This window comes from Plecotus auritus (assembly GCF_963455305.1).
Source record: "Plecotus auritus genome assembly, chromosome: 9".
NCBI lineage: Eukaryota > Metazoa > Chordata > Mammalia > Chiroptera > Vespertilionidae > Plecotus > Plecotus auritus.
Window position 1 is genome coordinate 78,629,606 of NC_137783.1, and position 17,612 is coordinate 78,647,217.

Sequence of the window (17,612 nt, forward strand, 5' to 3'; positions counted from 1 at the left end):
AAACATTTTCCTGTTGGCTGGCACCTCTGTTTTTTTTCCTTTTCCTTCTCTCACTTTGTTGCCCCCACACATCCTTCTCTCTGTCCTTTTTCTGACCCCTCAGTATTTCTCCTCTGCTCACCTAAAACTCATAAACTCATGAAGGAGTTAAAACTAACAGGTCTTCTTTTATTTCCTGAAAAGAATTATCCAAAATAGCTTCTGTTTTCTGTTTCGACTGTGGTGGTATCATCCCCTCCCTGTCTCCCTGTGATTTTGAGATTTTATGGATAAGTTCTGAAGGAATCTGTGTCTCCACTCTCCTCATGCTTTCCTGTAACTGCCTAAACCTGCCTACATGTTTAATTTTCGCTGAGGGTGACTTCTCACTACCATTTTTTTTTTTATTCTCTGAACAATGAGTCATCAGAGAAGCAGTCTCAGGCTGCAGTAGAACAAATGCATGGTAGCACAAAAAAGATATGTACAGAAGATTAATTAGTGGGAGAAAAAAACTGATATTCAACTTATAAGGTCTTCAAAAGTTCAGAAATTCAACTCAACTCTTAATGGATTAGGATTAGGAAGGGCTCAAATTGCATGTGAAAGGTAGTCTTTTCAGTCCTTCCCAAGTCTAGCATTGTAGACTGGAGGATTTTACCTCAAACTCATTACCAATGCACCACACAAGGATATTACTTTGTATACAATACATAGGGTGTCATGTATTGTCAGCTAATTGTTTTGTGTTTTGTTGGGTTCTGTTCCCAATAGCACTGTAAACTGTGAGCTGCCTGGAGTTGAGTCAAAATTACTTTGCAGCCCTAAAATACCTTAAGAAAGGATTGAAATATGTAATTTCTGGTAGTGGTAAACTCTAGGATTTTGGATACATCACTTATCATACTCTGCATCTCTCTTGCTGACCAGCAGGTTCTTTGAAGTCAGATAGCTATTGTGATTGGCATCTGTATCCCTAAAACTGAAAGCCCAGAAAATGGTTTCTAGAAAAAAAGAATGGTGCTATTAGGTTGTTCATTGATCATGGATCAAGTATAAGGTCTCCAGATCCATTATAAGCTCCAAATCACACGCTGTATCTTCTCAGAGTACAAAAACAGCATAACAACTTTTTTTCATTTTTTAAATTTTAGATTTATTAGAATGTTGAAAGAAATGTCTGTTTCCTGCAGACATAATTCCAAAAATGAGAACAGAATGACAGGATCCTGGTTTCCTACAAGAAAACACACACACACACACACACACACACACACACACACACACACAAAATTAAAAAAGTGTTCTGCTAAAAGAAATGCAAGTTAAAAGATCAATCCACTTATGGGGACAGAAGGAAAAGACCATGCTATGTCTAAATATTGCCCTACTGTGTGAAAAGGAGGGACATCTAAAACCAAACTTTCATCATTTTATGGCCACATCTCAGTCTATGTCAGCTGACCCTGAGAAAGGGACATCTGACTGCTGAACTTTGAGAGAAGAGCAGCTCTGCACTGAACCAGCAGAAAGCATCTTTTAGTAGCTCCCATTTACTACATGAGTCCTTGAGACCTTGATAAGGATGAAGTTGAGGCTTTCTTCCCCAACCTTGCCCACCCTCGCCGCGCACACACACACACACACACACACACACACACACACACATATCTGTCCATTGACAATGATACAACTTACTTATATTAATATCCTGGAAAGAGGTAGAAACATCTTGTCAAAGTCACTCTTTCAGTGGTGGGCATCTGTGCCCTACCATCCGGTGACTCAAATGAAAATCGAACCTAAAGGGAAAAGAGAATCTGTATTTTTGTATTCTTGAGCAGAAGAACCTTCACTTAAGCTTGAAAAATTACAGAAAGTAGAGCGAAATAAATCATGAAAGCAAAAAAGGTTGTGCATCTGTAAGAATCATAGTAATATACATATCTAAGCATGGAATGACCAGACTGTTTAACTCTGTTGCTGGATCTAATAGCTATGGACACAGAGAAATCAGAGTCCAGTTGTTTTCTACTTAGGGTTCAACGGGAGTTAAAATCAATGATTATTTTCTGGGTATTGATTTCTAGATCATAGCAGATGGGATCTGCCTTTCAGGTTTGCTGACTCAGCAAAGAAACTCAAAGCTCATTTGGAAAGAAGGGCATTTCTGAAAGATAAGCCTGTCCAGAGTTGCTCCCTAGGTTTCCATCTGGAATAGTCAAGTATCCAGGGAAATGAGTACGAGAAACATCTAGAGCCTTACCTTTCGGAAAATTTCCTCCATGTCACAGGACCATGCATGTTCTTGCAAATTTTCGATAAGTTTAATAATAAAAAGAGAGCCCCATTTGGGATGTCTCCAAGAAACATTATCTGTGAATAAAGCACATTCCAAATCTCATGCAAAACTCTTGTCTGGCCAAAAAGATAGAATGCTAGAATTTCCACTCCAGCTGAGGAAGCTTGTTGAGTTCATGCTGTTTTCTATACACTGTTTGCCATCATTTGTGATATATCCAATGTGTAATGAGTATATTTTTAATGATACTTGACAATTGTTAATGCCATATGAAGGATGCCATATATGGGGCAGATGTTAAGTCGGTATCATCTTAGGGTTCACGGATCTATAAATCTAGTAGATATGGAGGTGAAGGCAGAATGAGGAAGTGGGAAGTGATTGGGCCTTAGGGAAGAAATACCTGAGTGTGGATCCCAAGATTTTTTGTTTACTGACTTTAATTTAAGTTATTTATACATTTTGAAATGCAATGGCCTTGACTATAAAGGATAGGGAGAGTAAAATTTTCTGCCACAAAAATATATTGAAAGATTATAAGTGTCTAGGAGAACATAGGATGTGTTATACCCAGTCTATATAGGGTAATTATATTAATAAAATTTCAAATATCGACCATGTAAATAATTTAATTAAAATCAAATACTATTGATCATAAAGTATTTGTGCAAAGAAATGTTAACTGAATATGAGAATGCTACCAATATAAAAGAAGTGCAAACCTAAAAAAGGTGTAAGAGAGAAATATCGTATTCTACTGGAGGACAAAACAGCCTTATGAAAGAGAAATTTTGAAGAATGATATTAATTATATGAATAGTAGACACATAGAAATCACTGAGCCATTTTAAAATTTTACAAAGCAATATATAAGAGAAAAGTGATATAGCTCTGTATATAACCATAGACACAAGCTTTAACAAAACCTTTTAGCCAATAATATTGGTAATAAAACATGTAATAGTTATAGGTTAAAATTCTATTTAAAGCCACAGGTGTTTTATGAAGCTGGTTCCTATTAAAAGAAGGGGATGGGAGAGAGGATGGAGGTAGAAATCTCCACATGTTCTTTGTGAAATTAAGAGAGCAAATGGCCCCCTGTGTTCAGGAGAGCACCACAATGTGCTTGCAATTAGCACCAGAGAAAGTGAAGCTAAGTTTACCAGTGGCAGATAACTGAAGATACAAGAATTGAAGTTTTTAAGTGTCAACTGCAATGGAGGGGTGAGGAAAGTAAAAGAAAAGGAGAAAGAACTCAGCAAGACGGATGTTGAGAAGCCAGAGGATCTACAAAAGACTAGATAGCCAGAGGTAAATCTTTTTGGAATGCTGGAATTAAAGGGTTTTAAAGAAAAAATATGTAATAATACTAAAATCTGCTAAATCTGCTGTAAATGTGTGGGACTTTTTGCTTAGCATCACTGTTTTTGATTTTTAGGAAAAAATATGATAGATTTCTACATTAAGACATGGTCAACTCACACACACACACAAAAATGTGAATTTCAAGAAATTTCAAAATGTAGTATATATATAAAATCAGTGAGGAATTCAAAGAAAGCCCAGAGAGGCTGAATAACTAGGACTACTTTACAAAATATTAAATGGATGTCAGGGTCAGAATATAATTGGCAGTATTCTTAATCCATAGCCTAGATTTAGAAATCATTATGTTTTTTTTTTCTTTTTCATCCACTTTATACTTCTAGTTGAAAACAATTTAACTTAGAGGTTCAATATGCCTCTTCTGCTTTTTTTATCTCTCCCTGCTCCTATATTTATAATACTACTTTTCTGTAAATACATGCTGATGTCTAGGCAAATTGAACTGCTGATTGATCCCAACATTGTAAAACTTCCCTAAGTGGAATCAGCTTCTAATTTACTTCAGCATAGATATTTCTCAATTGATCCTAAGCAGTTCCAGGAAACTATTTTTGCACCATGGGAGTTTACTAATTACTAATTTAGTGAAAATATGCGTGATCTCTGTGGGTAAGAATAATTGAAGATTTAAACTAGGAGGACTGCTTTAGTTGTTCTTCAGAAGTGTCATAGAAAGTTCAACAGATATCCATTCTCTACAGAGTGTGTGTATGTGTGTGAATTTCTGTATTGGCAATGCCCATAAAGGTGTCCTACACAGGCACCCATTACCTGGCGTTGAAGAGCAGAAAGCAATAAAATCCTTCTCTATATGGGCTTTCTTAATGGCATCATATTCACAATCTTCTGGAGCCAATGAGAAGCTGTTTCCAGAACCTTTTGCTGAGTCTTTTAACCACACCACCCCTTCATTCTCTAGAAAGACAAGATTTGATATCTTGTTACTACCAACAGCCAAAGATTTATTTTCTCCCTTAAGCCTCTGTTCAACCATATTTACTAATTTATTTGTGGCTATCTTTCATTCACGTACATGTACACACATATATCCCAGGAACTATCTTCTTAACAACCTTTATTTCTACTAACCCTAAATGAATTCTAATGACACTGAGACATCCAAGTCTTGAGACTAAAAGTTACATCTCTTTAGTTGAAAATCGAATAAATATCTACTAACCATTCATACAACTCACAGAAGCTACAGTTTTGTTTGGTGACAGTAGGTATTCTTTGACATTAAGAAACAGGCACAAAACATGTATTGAAATGATGAGGTCAACACGTGCATATCTTGTGTTCTAACAGACATCAGCACTCACCACCACGGCAGGCCTGAATAATGATCACTTTGGGTTTGTCTTTCAAACTTGGACAGTTATAAGTGTTCAAACTTTGAAAGATGGTGTTGATGTCTAATACATCTGAGACTTCCTCAGAGTGTTTCTTCCCACAAATGCCTTCTCGAATACCGTGAGACATGAACACCAGGAAAGTGCTGTCAGAGTTCTTGTGCTCCTTGCGGGCAGCGAATGCCCTCAGCTCTGCAATCATGTCCTGGAAGAGACCATGCCATTAATTTTGGACTATGAGATCCATTATCATAGCGCCTGGGGAATTCAATAAAAAGACACTTAAGGAATTCCTGGGTAATATAAAAATCAATGGGGTATAAAAGATAATTTAAGTTTCAATTTAAAGAAAGATGACTTAGGGTTATAGGATGCCATTCGGGAATTTGTAGTAGAGAGGAAAGGGTATTATTGTTTACAAAACAATTTCCAAATAAAAGTTTCACTAGGCTTCTGCTAAAAGACTTTGTTAGAAGCGGTGAGAAGCACCCTCCAAGGGCAAATTTAAATTTTACATTATCAAGAAATTAAGTTTCTGGTGCTACAACCAAAAGGTATTTAGTAAAATGAAAGGTGTGATCATTGTCCCTACATTCTGGAAAACCTTACCAAAGCAGTGAGGTCTTCTTTAACATCCACGGTGTATCCCAGACCTTCTAGCAGCATCTTCATACCTCTGATATCAGCATCAGCTCCAGCTCTCCTGGGAAGCTTGTCAAACTCTGTGTTGCAGATAATGAGAGCAAGACGTGTCCGAGTAAACTTTCCCATTATTGGGTAAATCTGTTGGAAATGCAAATTGCGTAAGTGTTCCTGTTCCCTTTAAATATTCATTTTGAGGATATGACTGTTTCTCCCCCTCTAGTTTGATCCAGAAACCAAATTTCATGAACCATAGTTATAGGAAAGGCAAATGAATCTTACTATAGGAGTTGAAATAGAGCTTCCAAATGCCCAGATGACAACTGGCTAGGATTTAATTTATTTTTTTATTTTTTATTTTTAGAGTTAGGATTTGAGAGAACAGGCTTTGATGCAAGAATGACAGAATTTTAAAAATGACTCCTTAACTTATTATTTTTTCCAAAATATTTTATCATCCAATGCACAATTTCCTGATCTATAACATGAGCTATTTTTAGGGTTCAAGGTGTTATTCAAATATGTTTTCTCAACTCTTCAACTTGCTTAGAACAGTATCTGATTCATATTAAGCATCCAATGGATGCCTTTGTTGTTACTATCATTATTTATTTACCCAGGGAGCTATATCACACTTAGAACTCAATACATAAACCTGGGATTCTAGGAGATAGGAATCCTTTATGTAAGGGAAGCAGCACGATGATTTTCTAAAACTTCTCTAGGAAATTGGCTCTAAGAAAGCTCCACTGTGCTTTCAAAGAGTTTCCAGTGTTTCTTTCACTCGGATCCTGTTTTCTGAGCACAGCACCTCTGTTGACTTTTCATTCCATATCCTTTGGGCTATATCTGGGGGGCAAAGCTTGAGGCTCCCTCCTGGTCCTGGGAATGCCAGCTTAGCTGAGTTGTCTTGTACTGTCTGGGGAGCTGCAACAGACAAGAAGCGTTATGAATAATGGCATCCCTGAGTGTCCCGCTTGGTGCTCCTCACAGCATGAGATGCATACGAAGCCACAGAGGAGGAAGTGAATCCTTAGATGAAAAACCCTGGGCTAGATGAAAACACTGCTGAGTAAGTCACTGCTATAGGAACACATTCCACATCAGAGGGAATTTTCAGGGGTGCAATACAAGAATCAGCCTTTATCTCTAAGGACCAGCATTTTTACAAAAATTTTAGATTAGAAGAATAAAAAGGGAATTTATTCAAGGCCATGCATGATATAACTCTCAAAAAACAATGTTAGATAAAATATTTAGGATATAATTTTATTTCAAATGATTTAAAATTTATAATAAAATTTAATTTAGCCGAAACCGGTTTGGCTCAGTGGATAGAGCCTTGGCCTGCTGACTGAAAGGTCCCGGGTTCGATTCCGGTCAAGGGCATGTACCTTGGTTGCAGGCACATCCCCAGTGGGAGGTGTGCAGGAGGCAGCTGATCGATGTTTCTCTCTCATCGATGTTTCTAGCTCTCTATCCCTCTCCCTTCCTCTCTGTGAAATATCAATAAAATATATTTTAAAAAAATTAATTTAATTGAGGTAGGACATAATCATTTTATTTCAATGTTTTTAAAATATATATGTTTATTTTTTATTTACTTAAGATGCATTAGAGATGGAAAGGAAGAAAAGAGGAAGGAAAGAAGTAAGGAAGGAAGGAAGAAAGGAAGGAAGGAAGGGAGGAAAGAAGAAGGAAGGAAGGAAGGAAGGGAGGAAGGGATGAAGGGGGAGAGAAAGGAAGGAAGGAAGGAAGAAAGAAAGGAAGGAAGGAAGGAAGGAAGGAAGGAAGGATGGTAGGAAGGGAGGGAGGAAGGGAGGAAGAGAGGAAGGAAGGACTGCAGGAAGGAAGGGAGGGAGAAAGGAAGGGAAGAAGGAAGGGAGGAAAGAAGGAAGGGAAGGAGGGAGGAAGGAAGGAAGGAAGGAAGGAAAGAAGAAAGGGAGGAAAGAAGGAAGGAAGGGAGGGAGGAAAGAAGGAAGGAAGGGAGGGAGGGAAGAAGGGAGGAAGGAAAGAAGGAAGGGAAGGAGGAAGGGAGGAAGGAAGGAAGGGAGGGAAGGAGGGAGGGAGGGAGGAAAGGAGGGAGTGAGGAAGGGAGGGAGGGAGGAAGGGAGGGAGGGAGGGAGGGAGGAAGGAAGGAAGGAAGGAAGGAAGGAAGGAAGGAAGGAAGGAAGGGCTTTTGTTCTGTCCTCCAGGATCTCTCTAATGTGTGTATGTATGTGACCTCTAAAAATCTTCCAAAATTTAGAGAAAAGAATTACTTTCAGATGAAATACTTCAAGAACTGTGGGTAAAATACTGTCCCTTCCTTCCTCTTCTTCCCTCCTTCCCTCCCTCCCTTCCTCCCTTATTTAGTAAATAAGAGGCTGGATTCATAAAGCTTAAAGCCCAGTGGGGGGCAATGATGAATTTATTTTAAAAAATACAAGAAAAATATAATGAGATTATGGCAGGAGAATCATAGGGAACTATGGGAATAGGAGCTCTGAAATATAGTAATACAAAGAGAAGTGGCTAGACAGATCTGGATTTGAGAGAGGAATCAATAAATCTTGGCACTGTTTGAATGGTGGAACTGAGGGAGAAGAAAGAGCTAAAATTAAATTTCAGGTTTCTGGTTTGAATAACTTGGTAATGGTGGCACCATAACCAAGACAGAGAAAACTGGAGAAGAACCAAGGTGTGAAGGAAGGCAGATGGCAAGTTTAGCTCTCAATATGTAGAGGAAAAGGGGTCTGTGGGAGATGTCAGTGCCTATGTTCAGTAGGCACTAGAATAATGAAGTGTGGCGTTCAAGTGGGTAGTCAGAATTTGAGACACGTATTCAGAATTTGTTGGAATGAACATGGTAGTGAAACTGCAGGAATGACTTCTGCTAAAGCAGAATAGATTAAAAAGAGCAAAAGGCATAGGATCAATCCAGAAAAATTGCCCATTGCCTCCTCACCCAGTATTTATCCCATGAATCTGTAGTTAATGTCAAGAAAGATGGGGTTCAAAAATGTTCTTGCTTTGAACATGCCATTACCTGGGAAGGGAAGAAGCCCTGCTTGGGAGTCTTGTGTATTATGATCATTTTCTGATTGCACACCTGAGGAAAGATAAAGGCCATAAATGAGTCACTTATCTCTGTTGGAAACTCCGTAATGAAAACAACGTCCACAAGCTTTGATCTGTTCAACCACACTGGTCACTGAGAAACAAAAGCCTCTCCACATATTTATTACTGGGCATTAACATTGGAAGCAAAACAGAAGTGTGCCTGCCCGTGAACCCCTTGATTTCTGCTTTCTATGATGAGATTCCATCAGCTACAGAAGCAAGAGTGCTCTTAACATATATGCGTGTTTCAAAGTGGCTGCTGAGGTGATCACTACTGCATAGCAGGTATATGCAAAGTGAAGCTGAGTAACTCAATGATGACCTGGATTTTAGAGAAAACCAAGAAAAGGCTGGGACAAGTACACTGACAAGATGTATCACAGCAGAAAATGATGACGAGGTGACACTTCTCTACCATCAATCAGTGTTAAGTTAATCATCTACGTGCCATAGATCAGGAAAGAGGTAGAGCTAGGGTATAAACACAAATCTGGACTCTGGTGAACTGAACCACTCTGCCAGCCCACAAAGGGCACTATGGGTTTATGCATGTGACACGGGCCCTGGCCACAGGCTCTGTAATCTGCACTTGCCCTACTTAGTGGCATATTCCCAGGGGAAAAAAACCACAAACACTGAAAAGCCTGTTACACTGTTTGGTTGCATAAAACAACTCAAGCCTATCATTGCATCCTCTGAGGTCATGTTTCATTATGCTTGTCAATTTCAAGGACAGGAATTAAATTTAAGGTTCTTTAAGTTTTTATAAGTATCTCAATATAACAATACACACCTTAGAAGTTTAATCCAAAACTCTTAAGAGTTGGCATGAGCTAACAAATGTGAAATACCCTGAGTTTTCATCCCATTGTAAATATTGAAGACAAGATTTCCATAGATAAAATATGGTCCATTTGCCTGCCTGAATGAGGAAGAGCCATAGGCTATCCCTCAAAATGTTGAGCCCAAGGTGACAGACTGCAGCTTGTCTTGTCTTTCCCATCCAGACTGCTGGACTGACTAAGCATCAATAAGTTAAAGAACGTTTTCTGGAGGAGGCCTTGTGGTGGCAGGAGTGTACATGTCAAGAACTTTTTTTTAGAAAGATCTCTCCCATTAGAGTCATTGAAATAAGTTATCTAATTACCACATTATGTGGCCCGTAAAACAATTGCTGAGTAGATGAGAGACAGACAAAGGCATGACAGCCTGCCTGAGGAGACATTAGCTGGCCAGCAGCTAGGCGACTCCACGTGTTAGCTTCATTATAGTGGTTTGTCCAAGTGCCTCTAGAACTCAAGGACTATGAACTGAAAGGAATGGGGCAAGGGAAAAGAAACGTTGGCTACTATACAATTATTCTGAACCCTTGTTGTTAGTTATTGATTGTCTTTAATTTGGGGGAGTGTTAAATGGAAAAAAAAAGATATTAAAAGGAAAACAGAGACTTGTATGCATGCATATAAGCATAACCAATGGACGCAGACAACAGAGGGTGAGAGTGAGGGCAAGATTGGAGCGGTTGGGGCGGGGGGGGGGGGGGGCAATGGGGAAATAACCACACATTTGTAATACCTTAATCAATAAAAAAATAAAAAATATATAAAAAATAAAAATAAAAGGAAAACAAGAAGTTACCCAGAGATGAACTTTGCTATGTCAGTAAGCCAGGCATAGGTTTCCCCTATTCCCAGAGAAAAAGACCACTTGCTTTCAAAGAACAACTTTTCCTTCTGATTGGATTTGGGAACCATAAAAGAGACCAGTGGTTGAGAGTTGCCAGAGCTACCATCTCAGCTGTGTGGGGGACATAGGGACTATGGATAGAAGGGGCAGGTCAGATGCCTGTCTGTCTTGTATCAGGGCCTCAGGAGGATGTGAGGTAGAGATCGGGCCTTACACAATGGTCTTCAGCCTATTTCCATGCTAGGTGGACAACATCACACAAAAGAAAATGCAAGAGGGCAATTAAATGAAAGAGTCCACATTTAAAATCCTAGCTTTTCTGTCAGCATTGAATTTATTCTCTGAGTGCTTCACCATCATTGAAATATTTTATTCGTCCTGGAAAGCAAACTTTTGGAGAGAAATAAAAAAACTACTCCATGACAGACCTTCAGTCTTCATGTCAGATAACTATATAAGTTTCTAGGGATTCCTAGACTTAAGTAACTAGCTGAACCTTTATTGTTAGTTATTGTCTTTAATTTGGGGGTGTGTTAAGTGGAAAAAAGGTATTAAAAGAAAAACAAGAAGTTACCCAGAGATGAACTTTGCTATGACAGTAAGACAGGCATAGACTGACTGACTAACTAACTAACTAACTAACTAACTAACTAGATAAATTGCCTTGCCAGGAGGACTTAGAGAATGTGGTATGAAGTTTATCAGACTGTTCTCATAAACTTCAACAACTGAACTACCATATTCTCAGGATGGGATGTGAGTTTTAATTCAAAGAAAGACTCTGAGGCTAAAGGAATTAGAAGAAAGAGTAATGAGACAGGGCATATACAATACTGCCACTGACTTAGATATAGGGCCCTGAAGCCAGACGTAAAGAAGTTGTCTGAAAACAAACAGGAACAATGAAGAAATCCTATGTGGGTCAGAGACATGGGGCCTGCGTGGACTTTAGTCCGAGGTGTATACCTTACCTGAGGACAGCCCCATCTTCTTTGCAAGGTGGGAGTCGTTTTCACAAATGTGAGTGATACACACTTGGCTTGCCTGGGGCCCTTTCCGAATGACTGAATCAATCAAAGCTCGGGCCTTATCCATAACTGTGGCATTTTCATTTCTTACTTTCTCCATCTCCTCCTGGTTCAGCACTCTTTTCTCTAATAGGTCATCCAACAAACCATTTACTGTGCCCGGGGTCACTGATTGGATAAAAACCTTCCTCTTCTCCTTCAGGACTTTGTCTGTTTGAAGCACAAGGATTCCTCAAGTCACTAAACAGCCTCATTTTCCTCTCAAGTCAGCAACAGGGAATAGCCTCCTTTAGATTTAATCCATAAAATGTCCCTCTCTATGCAGTTCAATCATCCTGAGCTACCCACATCTCTCACTCTTCCATCAGTGTTACCCAGTGTGCTCACTGAGTGCCTGAAGTCTGAGATTTTCTATGGGTGACTCCTGTTTATTCAGCTCTGCATAATAAAAGAAGGAAACAGTGATGGCCTATTTCCCTTGGGGACAGCAGCTGCTGGTACCCATCTCATGGGGGATCATGCACCCTTTGTCAGATAACTCAGTTAAGATTGCAAAATGACAGGGTAATACCACTAAAGCTTAGTTCTTTCCAGCCCTCGCCTTGCCTTTCTGAAAGCTGTGTCTTTGGGGCCCCTTCTCTACTTCCCTTTCTCCTCTCTCCTCTTTCTTCCCTCTCCCACAGTTCTGTTCACCTAAACTTTCACATAACCTAATTATGGCTTCCCCAAAAGCCAGCCACTTTCCAAAAATTTTTCCCAAGACATATCCTTTTAGAAAGTAAAAAAAACAAACGAACAAAACAGAACAACAACAACAAAACCCCAAAACTCACCGGCCATGGCTTTTCTCTCTTAGCCTTGGCGTGCAATTTGAAACTGAAAGCATGTTCCACCTTCCTTTTAAGCAGGGTGTGTACACATATTAGGAAATACCAACTGCTCATTCATATGCAAGTCTTTATTTTTTCTCTGAAGTAATAATCATATTGCTTAACTTTAGAGTGCTTCAGGGTGTATATCCTTGGAAAATTTCTTTCACCAGCACTGGATGAGGCTGGGTAGGAAGGGAGTGGAGCCTAAGAATAAGAAAGTAAAGAGAAAGTATGCATTCATTTAAACTCACACAATAATGAATCTCTCATTCATGAGGAAGTGTAATCTAGAAAGTAACTCATCTTTGGTGTCTTAGTCCATGCACAGTCCTGTAACAAAATGCCACAGACTGCGTGGCTTATCAACAAGAGGACTTTATTTCTCAAAGTTCTGCATCTGGAAGCTCAAGACCAGTGCCAGCATGGGTGGATTGTGGCGATGGCCCTTTTCTGGGTTGCAGACTGCTGACTTCTCACCATGACCTCACATGGCAGAAAGGGTGAGACAGCTCTTTGGAATCTCTTGTTTAAGGGCGTGACTCTCATTCATGAGGCTTTTTCCCTCATAATCAATTCAACTGCTAAAGACCTCAACTCCTAATACTGTCACTGTGGGCCTTAGGTTTTCAATATCTGAGTATTGCAGGGACACATACATTCAATCTATGTGATTTGGAGAAGATGAACCATTGTGATCTGTGTCCACATCCTGCAGATCTGCTATGTCCTAGGAGCGATGTGTTTCTGAGAAGCAGCTCTGCTATTAGGAGTGGAAACATTTTTCACCAGAATCAAATATTTTCTTATCTAACGCTTTTTCTTTTCAGATGATTCTGTTTTGTGGGATACTGTAGAGACTAATGGCTCAGACTCTGGACTCAGAATGTCTGATAGCATTTTAACCATCCTTTCTTGGGCAAGGTATTGAATTTTCCCATGTGTTTGGTTCCTCTGTTGGTAAAATAAATTAATTAATAGAACATACCTACACGCCTTTGAACATTAAGTGAATGAAAATGTGGAAATTGTGTAGCACATCGTCAGCACACAATGTTATTATTTGTTATTAATATTGTTTTTAATTTAAATATTTCTAAATTAAATAGCCAAGGTTAGTTACTTGCAGGTTATCTAGTTAAATTTCTCTCTTGGGAGAATCCTCCTGCATCTCATTCATTCATTCATTCATTCACTTAACATATATATCTGGATGACCTACTCCGTGTTAGAAACTGCTCTAGGATCCAGGGGTTCAGTCAACACAGCCAATGGTCCCTTGCCTCATGGCTTCACATTCAAGGCGAGAAGTCAAACATAAAACTGATATGTAACTGGGAAAGTGTGAGAGTGTGGTAAGTTTTAAAGAGAAATTATTTAAGAAAGCGATTGATGAAATATGGAGGATGTTAAAATTGAAGAGAGAGGAGCACAGGAAGGCCTAAAGAAGTCACTGCTTTTTGTAAGCACATGTTTAATTGCTTGTCCCAAAATAAACTCAACATAACCAATTTATTTTATAGATATGGTTGATGGAAGGTAGACCAATAACAAAATGCCTGTTAGTCTTTCAAAGTTATCAATTTATTTACTAAAAATACTGATGGGAATATTACCTTAGTTTTTTAAGAGAATAATAACCCAGAGTTACTAAAACATTCAGTGTGTGTGTGTGTGTGAGCATGCAAAATGCAGGGAAGATCTAAATTAAATATTATTAGCTGTAATAATACTGTTTTACTATTATAAGCAAACTTACATTTTGACACGTAGACCACCAGTTTCTTGCTGTGATCTAGGCTACTTGTTAAATTTATTTTTTCATTAGAGTAAAATCCACTGTGTAGATTTTAATCTAAGACTTTTCTCAGTGTTTTTTTTTCATTTTTACTTTGCTACTTACCCAATCTAGTATGCAGCACAATCTTGTGACCCTTGGCACAGGGAGGCTTGTTGTAGGGAAGCAGAAATTGCATGTATATCACTTCCCATATACATTTATATTTATTCATTTATTTCTGAAATGCCTTAAGGATTTCACATGAGGGTTTCTCTACAATCCAGGGCCACACACCGATGAGTTGAAACATGCTGAGGTACCATTTCAGCCATAGAAAGGATGGCCAGGCAGTATGCCTGGGATGTAGAACCATAAGTATTGATCCTTGGAAGCTAAGTATAGAGTCACTACATAGCAAGGGCCCACTGTGTCCTCAAAAATAAAGATGCTAAAAAATGGAAACATTCCAAATATCCATTTTAGGTGCATGAATGAGTAAACAAATTGTGCTAAATCCATACACTAGGATACTACTCTGCAATAAAAAAGGAGCAAATTACTGATACATGTAACTACCTTGATGAAAACACTATGCTTGTATTCTGATAAGCCATATTCAATAGAATACATACCCTGTGATACCAATTATATACAGTTCTAGAATGGGAAAATCTTATGTGTTTACATAGAAACCAGGTCACTGTTTCCTGAGGAGGAGATGGAGGAAAAAATGAGTGCAAAGGGCATGAAGGAACATTTTGAGGTGATGGAATTGTTCTGCATCTTGTTATTCTACATCAGACATTTATAAAGAATAATCAAATTAAATCCTTAAAAGGAGTACATTTTATGTTATGTAAATTATACCACATAATGTTAAATTGCAAAAACTGAAATCAACGGTTGTAATGAAACACTGGATTGGAAAGGATTTTCTGTCTTGTTTTATGACTATACACTATCCTCAACAAATCAGTTGAAACTTAGGGACTAAAATGGAATTACCTATAGTTAGATGGACAGAATGGGAATAAATTTTAGAAATGATAAATATGTCAACTCAGCTATATATGTAGAAAAGTGTTACATAGACTGTTACATAGATAAAATCATCATAAAATAAATTAATGGAACAGTCCAATTATAAGTCATGTTTGAAAGGAAGATTCCTGATTTAAAAATCCTCATGTCAGGAGAAACCAAGATGGTGGCATAGGTAAACACCTGAACTGCTGCCTCACACAACAATTTCAAAACTACAACTAAAAGACAAAACAGACATCATCCAGAACCACAGGAAGGCTGGCTGAGTGGAAATTCTACAACTAGAAGGAAAGAGAAAAGCACACTGAGACTCAGAGGAGCTGTAGGAGGCAGAGGTACTGAGATGTGTGTGGAGAGGACTGGCAACTGAGTGTGCGGCTGGCTTTCTCAAGTGGGAGGGAGACAAAAGCTCCTCTCTGCACTGAACTCCAGTTCCGGGTGAGACTCTGGGGACCCATATTCATACAGGGTGAAAATGGACTGTCAGGAAAGAGAAAAGCACACTGAGACTCAGAGGAACTGCGGAAGGCAGAGGTACTGTGACGTGAGTGCGGAGGGGCCAGGCAACTGAGTACGCTGCTGGCTTTCTCAAGTAGGAGGGAGACAAAAGCTCCCGACTGTGCTGAACTCCAGTTCCGGATGAGACACTGGGGATCCAGACTCATTCGGGGAGAAACTGGACTGTCTGGCAGAGGGCGGAACTCGAGGGCGGCTTTCTCTCAAAGGTGCTTGCAGTGATTACCATGGTACACTGAGACACAGGGGCCTATTAGGGCAGCACTGATGGGAAACCAATGCTGTCTGCTCCGCCCTGAGACTCTGCTCCATCCAAGCTGAACACAGAGGCTTTTGCAAGTCTTGTCTCATGAGGGTGTCTCCAGCACAGAAGTTCTCCCAGTGTAGACAAAGCTGATCCTCACAGCCAATTGGCCTGGAGGTCAATTCTTCCCAGTGATACCAACAACAATCAAGGCTCAACTACAGCAAGACTGTGCACACAGCCCACAAAGGAGTGCACCAAGAGTGTCCACCTCAGGTAACTTGGAAGGCTGAGTCACTGGGCTCTATAGGACACCTAGCACACAAAGCTACTCTATCAACTCAAGGAAGCAGCCAAAATGCGGAGACAAAGAAACAGATCACAAATGAAAGAAATGGAGGAAAGCAAACAACTGTATATAAAGTTCAAAACCACGGTTACAAGGTTTTTCAAGAATTTTCTAGAAAAGGCCAATAAATTTAGTGAGACCCTCGAGGATATGAAAAAGGACCAACTAGAAATTAAGCATACACTGACTGAAATAAAAAATAATATACAGAGATCCAACAGCAGACTAGAGGATCACAAGAATCAAGTCAAAGATTTGAAATACAAAGAAGCAAAAAACACTCAACCGGAAAAGCAAAAAGAAGAAAGAATCCAAAAATATGAAGATAGTGTAAGGAGCCTCTGGGACAACTTCAAGTGTACCAACATCCGAATTATGGGGGTGCCAGAAGAAGGGAGAGAGCAAGATACTGAAAACCTATTTGAAGAAATAATAACTGAAAACTTCCCCCACCTGGTGAAATAAATAGACTTATAAGTCCAGGAAGCACAGAGAACCCCAAACAAAAGGAATCCAAAGAGGACCACACCAAGACACATCATAATTAAAATGCCAAGAGCAAAAGACAGAGAGAGAATATTAAAAGCAGCAAGAGAAAAACAGTTAGTTACCTACAAGGGAGCACCCATATGACTGTTAGCTGATTTCTCAACAGAAACTATGCAGGCCAGACGGGAGTGGCAAGAAATATTCAAAGTGATGAATAGCAAGAACCTACAACCAAGATTACTCTACCCAGCAAAGCTATCATTCAGAATTGAAGGGCAGATAAAGAGCTTCACAGATAAGAAAAAGCTAAAGGAGTTCATCACCACCAAACCAGTATTATATGAAATGCTAAAAGGTATTCTTTAAGAAGAGGAAGAAGAAGAAAAAGGTAAAGATAAAAATTATGAACAACAAATACATATCTACCAACAAGTGAATCTAAAAATCAAGTGAATAAAAAAAATCTGATGAACAGAATAAACTGGTGAATATAATAGAATCAGGGGCATAGAAAGGGAGTGGACTGACAATTCTTGGGGGTAAAAGGGTGTGGGTGGTGCGGGAAGAGACTGGACAAAAATCGTACACCTATGCATGAGGACAGTGGAGGGGGGTGTAAGGGCAGAGAGTGGGGTGGAGGGGAGCTATGGGGGAAAAAATAGGAACAATTGTAATAATATGAACAATAAAGATTTGTTAAATTAAAAAAATTTAAAAAATTAAAAATAAATAAAGAAATAAAAATCCTCATGTCAGATTTGCCTGTGACAGCCTGTTCAACAATATCATTTTTAATAACAGTAGATGGTATGAAAAGCTTTTACATAGAAGGCAGAAGACCCCT

At 39.0% G+C, this 17,612-nt stretch overlaps 1 protein-coding gene across 1 annotated transcript; it reads right to left on the reverse strand.

Annotated features, from left to right (window-relative positions):
• Nucleotides 1-1,124: 1,124 nt before the first annotated feature.
• CASP1 (caspase 1) lies at nt 1,125-12,355 on the reverse strand. The gene is made up of 10 exons (XM_080640439.1): nt 12,311-12,355; nt 11,421-11,687; nt 8,690-8,752; nt 6,473-6,588; nt 5,629-5,802; nt 4,990-5,224; nt 4,439-4,582; nt 2,246-2,355; nt 1,678-1,781; nt 1,125-1,216 (listed from the first exon to the last, which is right to left on the reverse strand). Exons 1-9 carry the CDS (start codon nt 12,315-12,317, stop codon nt 1,683-1,685), a joined length of 1,215 nt encoding a protein of 404 aa, XP_080496565.1. The 5' UTR covers nt 12,318-12,355; the 3' UTR covers nt 1,125-1,216; nt 1,678-1,682.
• Nucleotides 12,356-17,612: the final 5,257 nt, after the last annotated feature.

Excerpts from the sequence above, each read along its gene's own strand:
- CASP1 (XM_080640439.1), bottom strand. Across the intron at positions 4,583-4,989 it reads TATTCAGGCCTGCCGTGGTG|AGAATGAAGGGGTGGTGTGG; the intron begins GTGAGTGCTGAT and ends TTGTCTTTCTAG. Across the intron at positions 1,782-2,245 it reads TGGAGGAAATTTTCCGAAAG|GTTCGATTTTCATTTGAGTC; the intron begins GTAAGGCTCTAG and ends TTTTCCCTTTAG.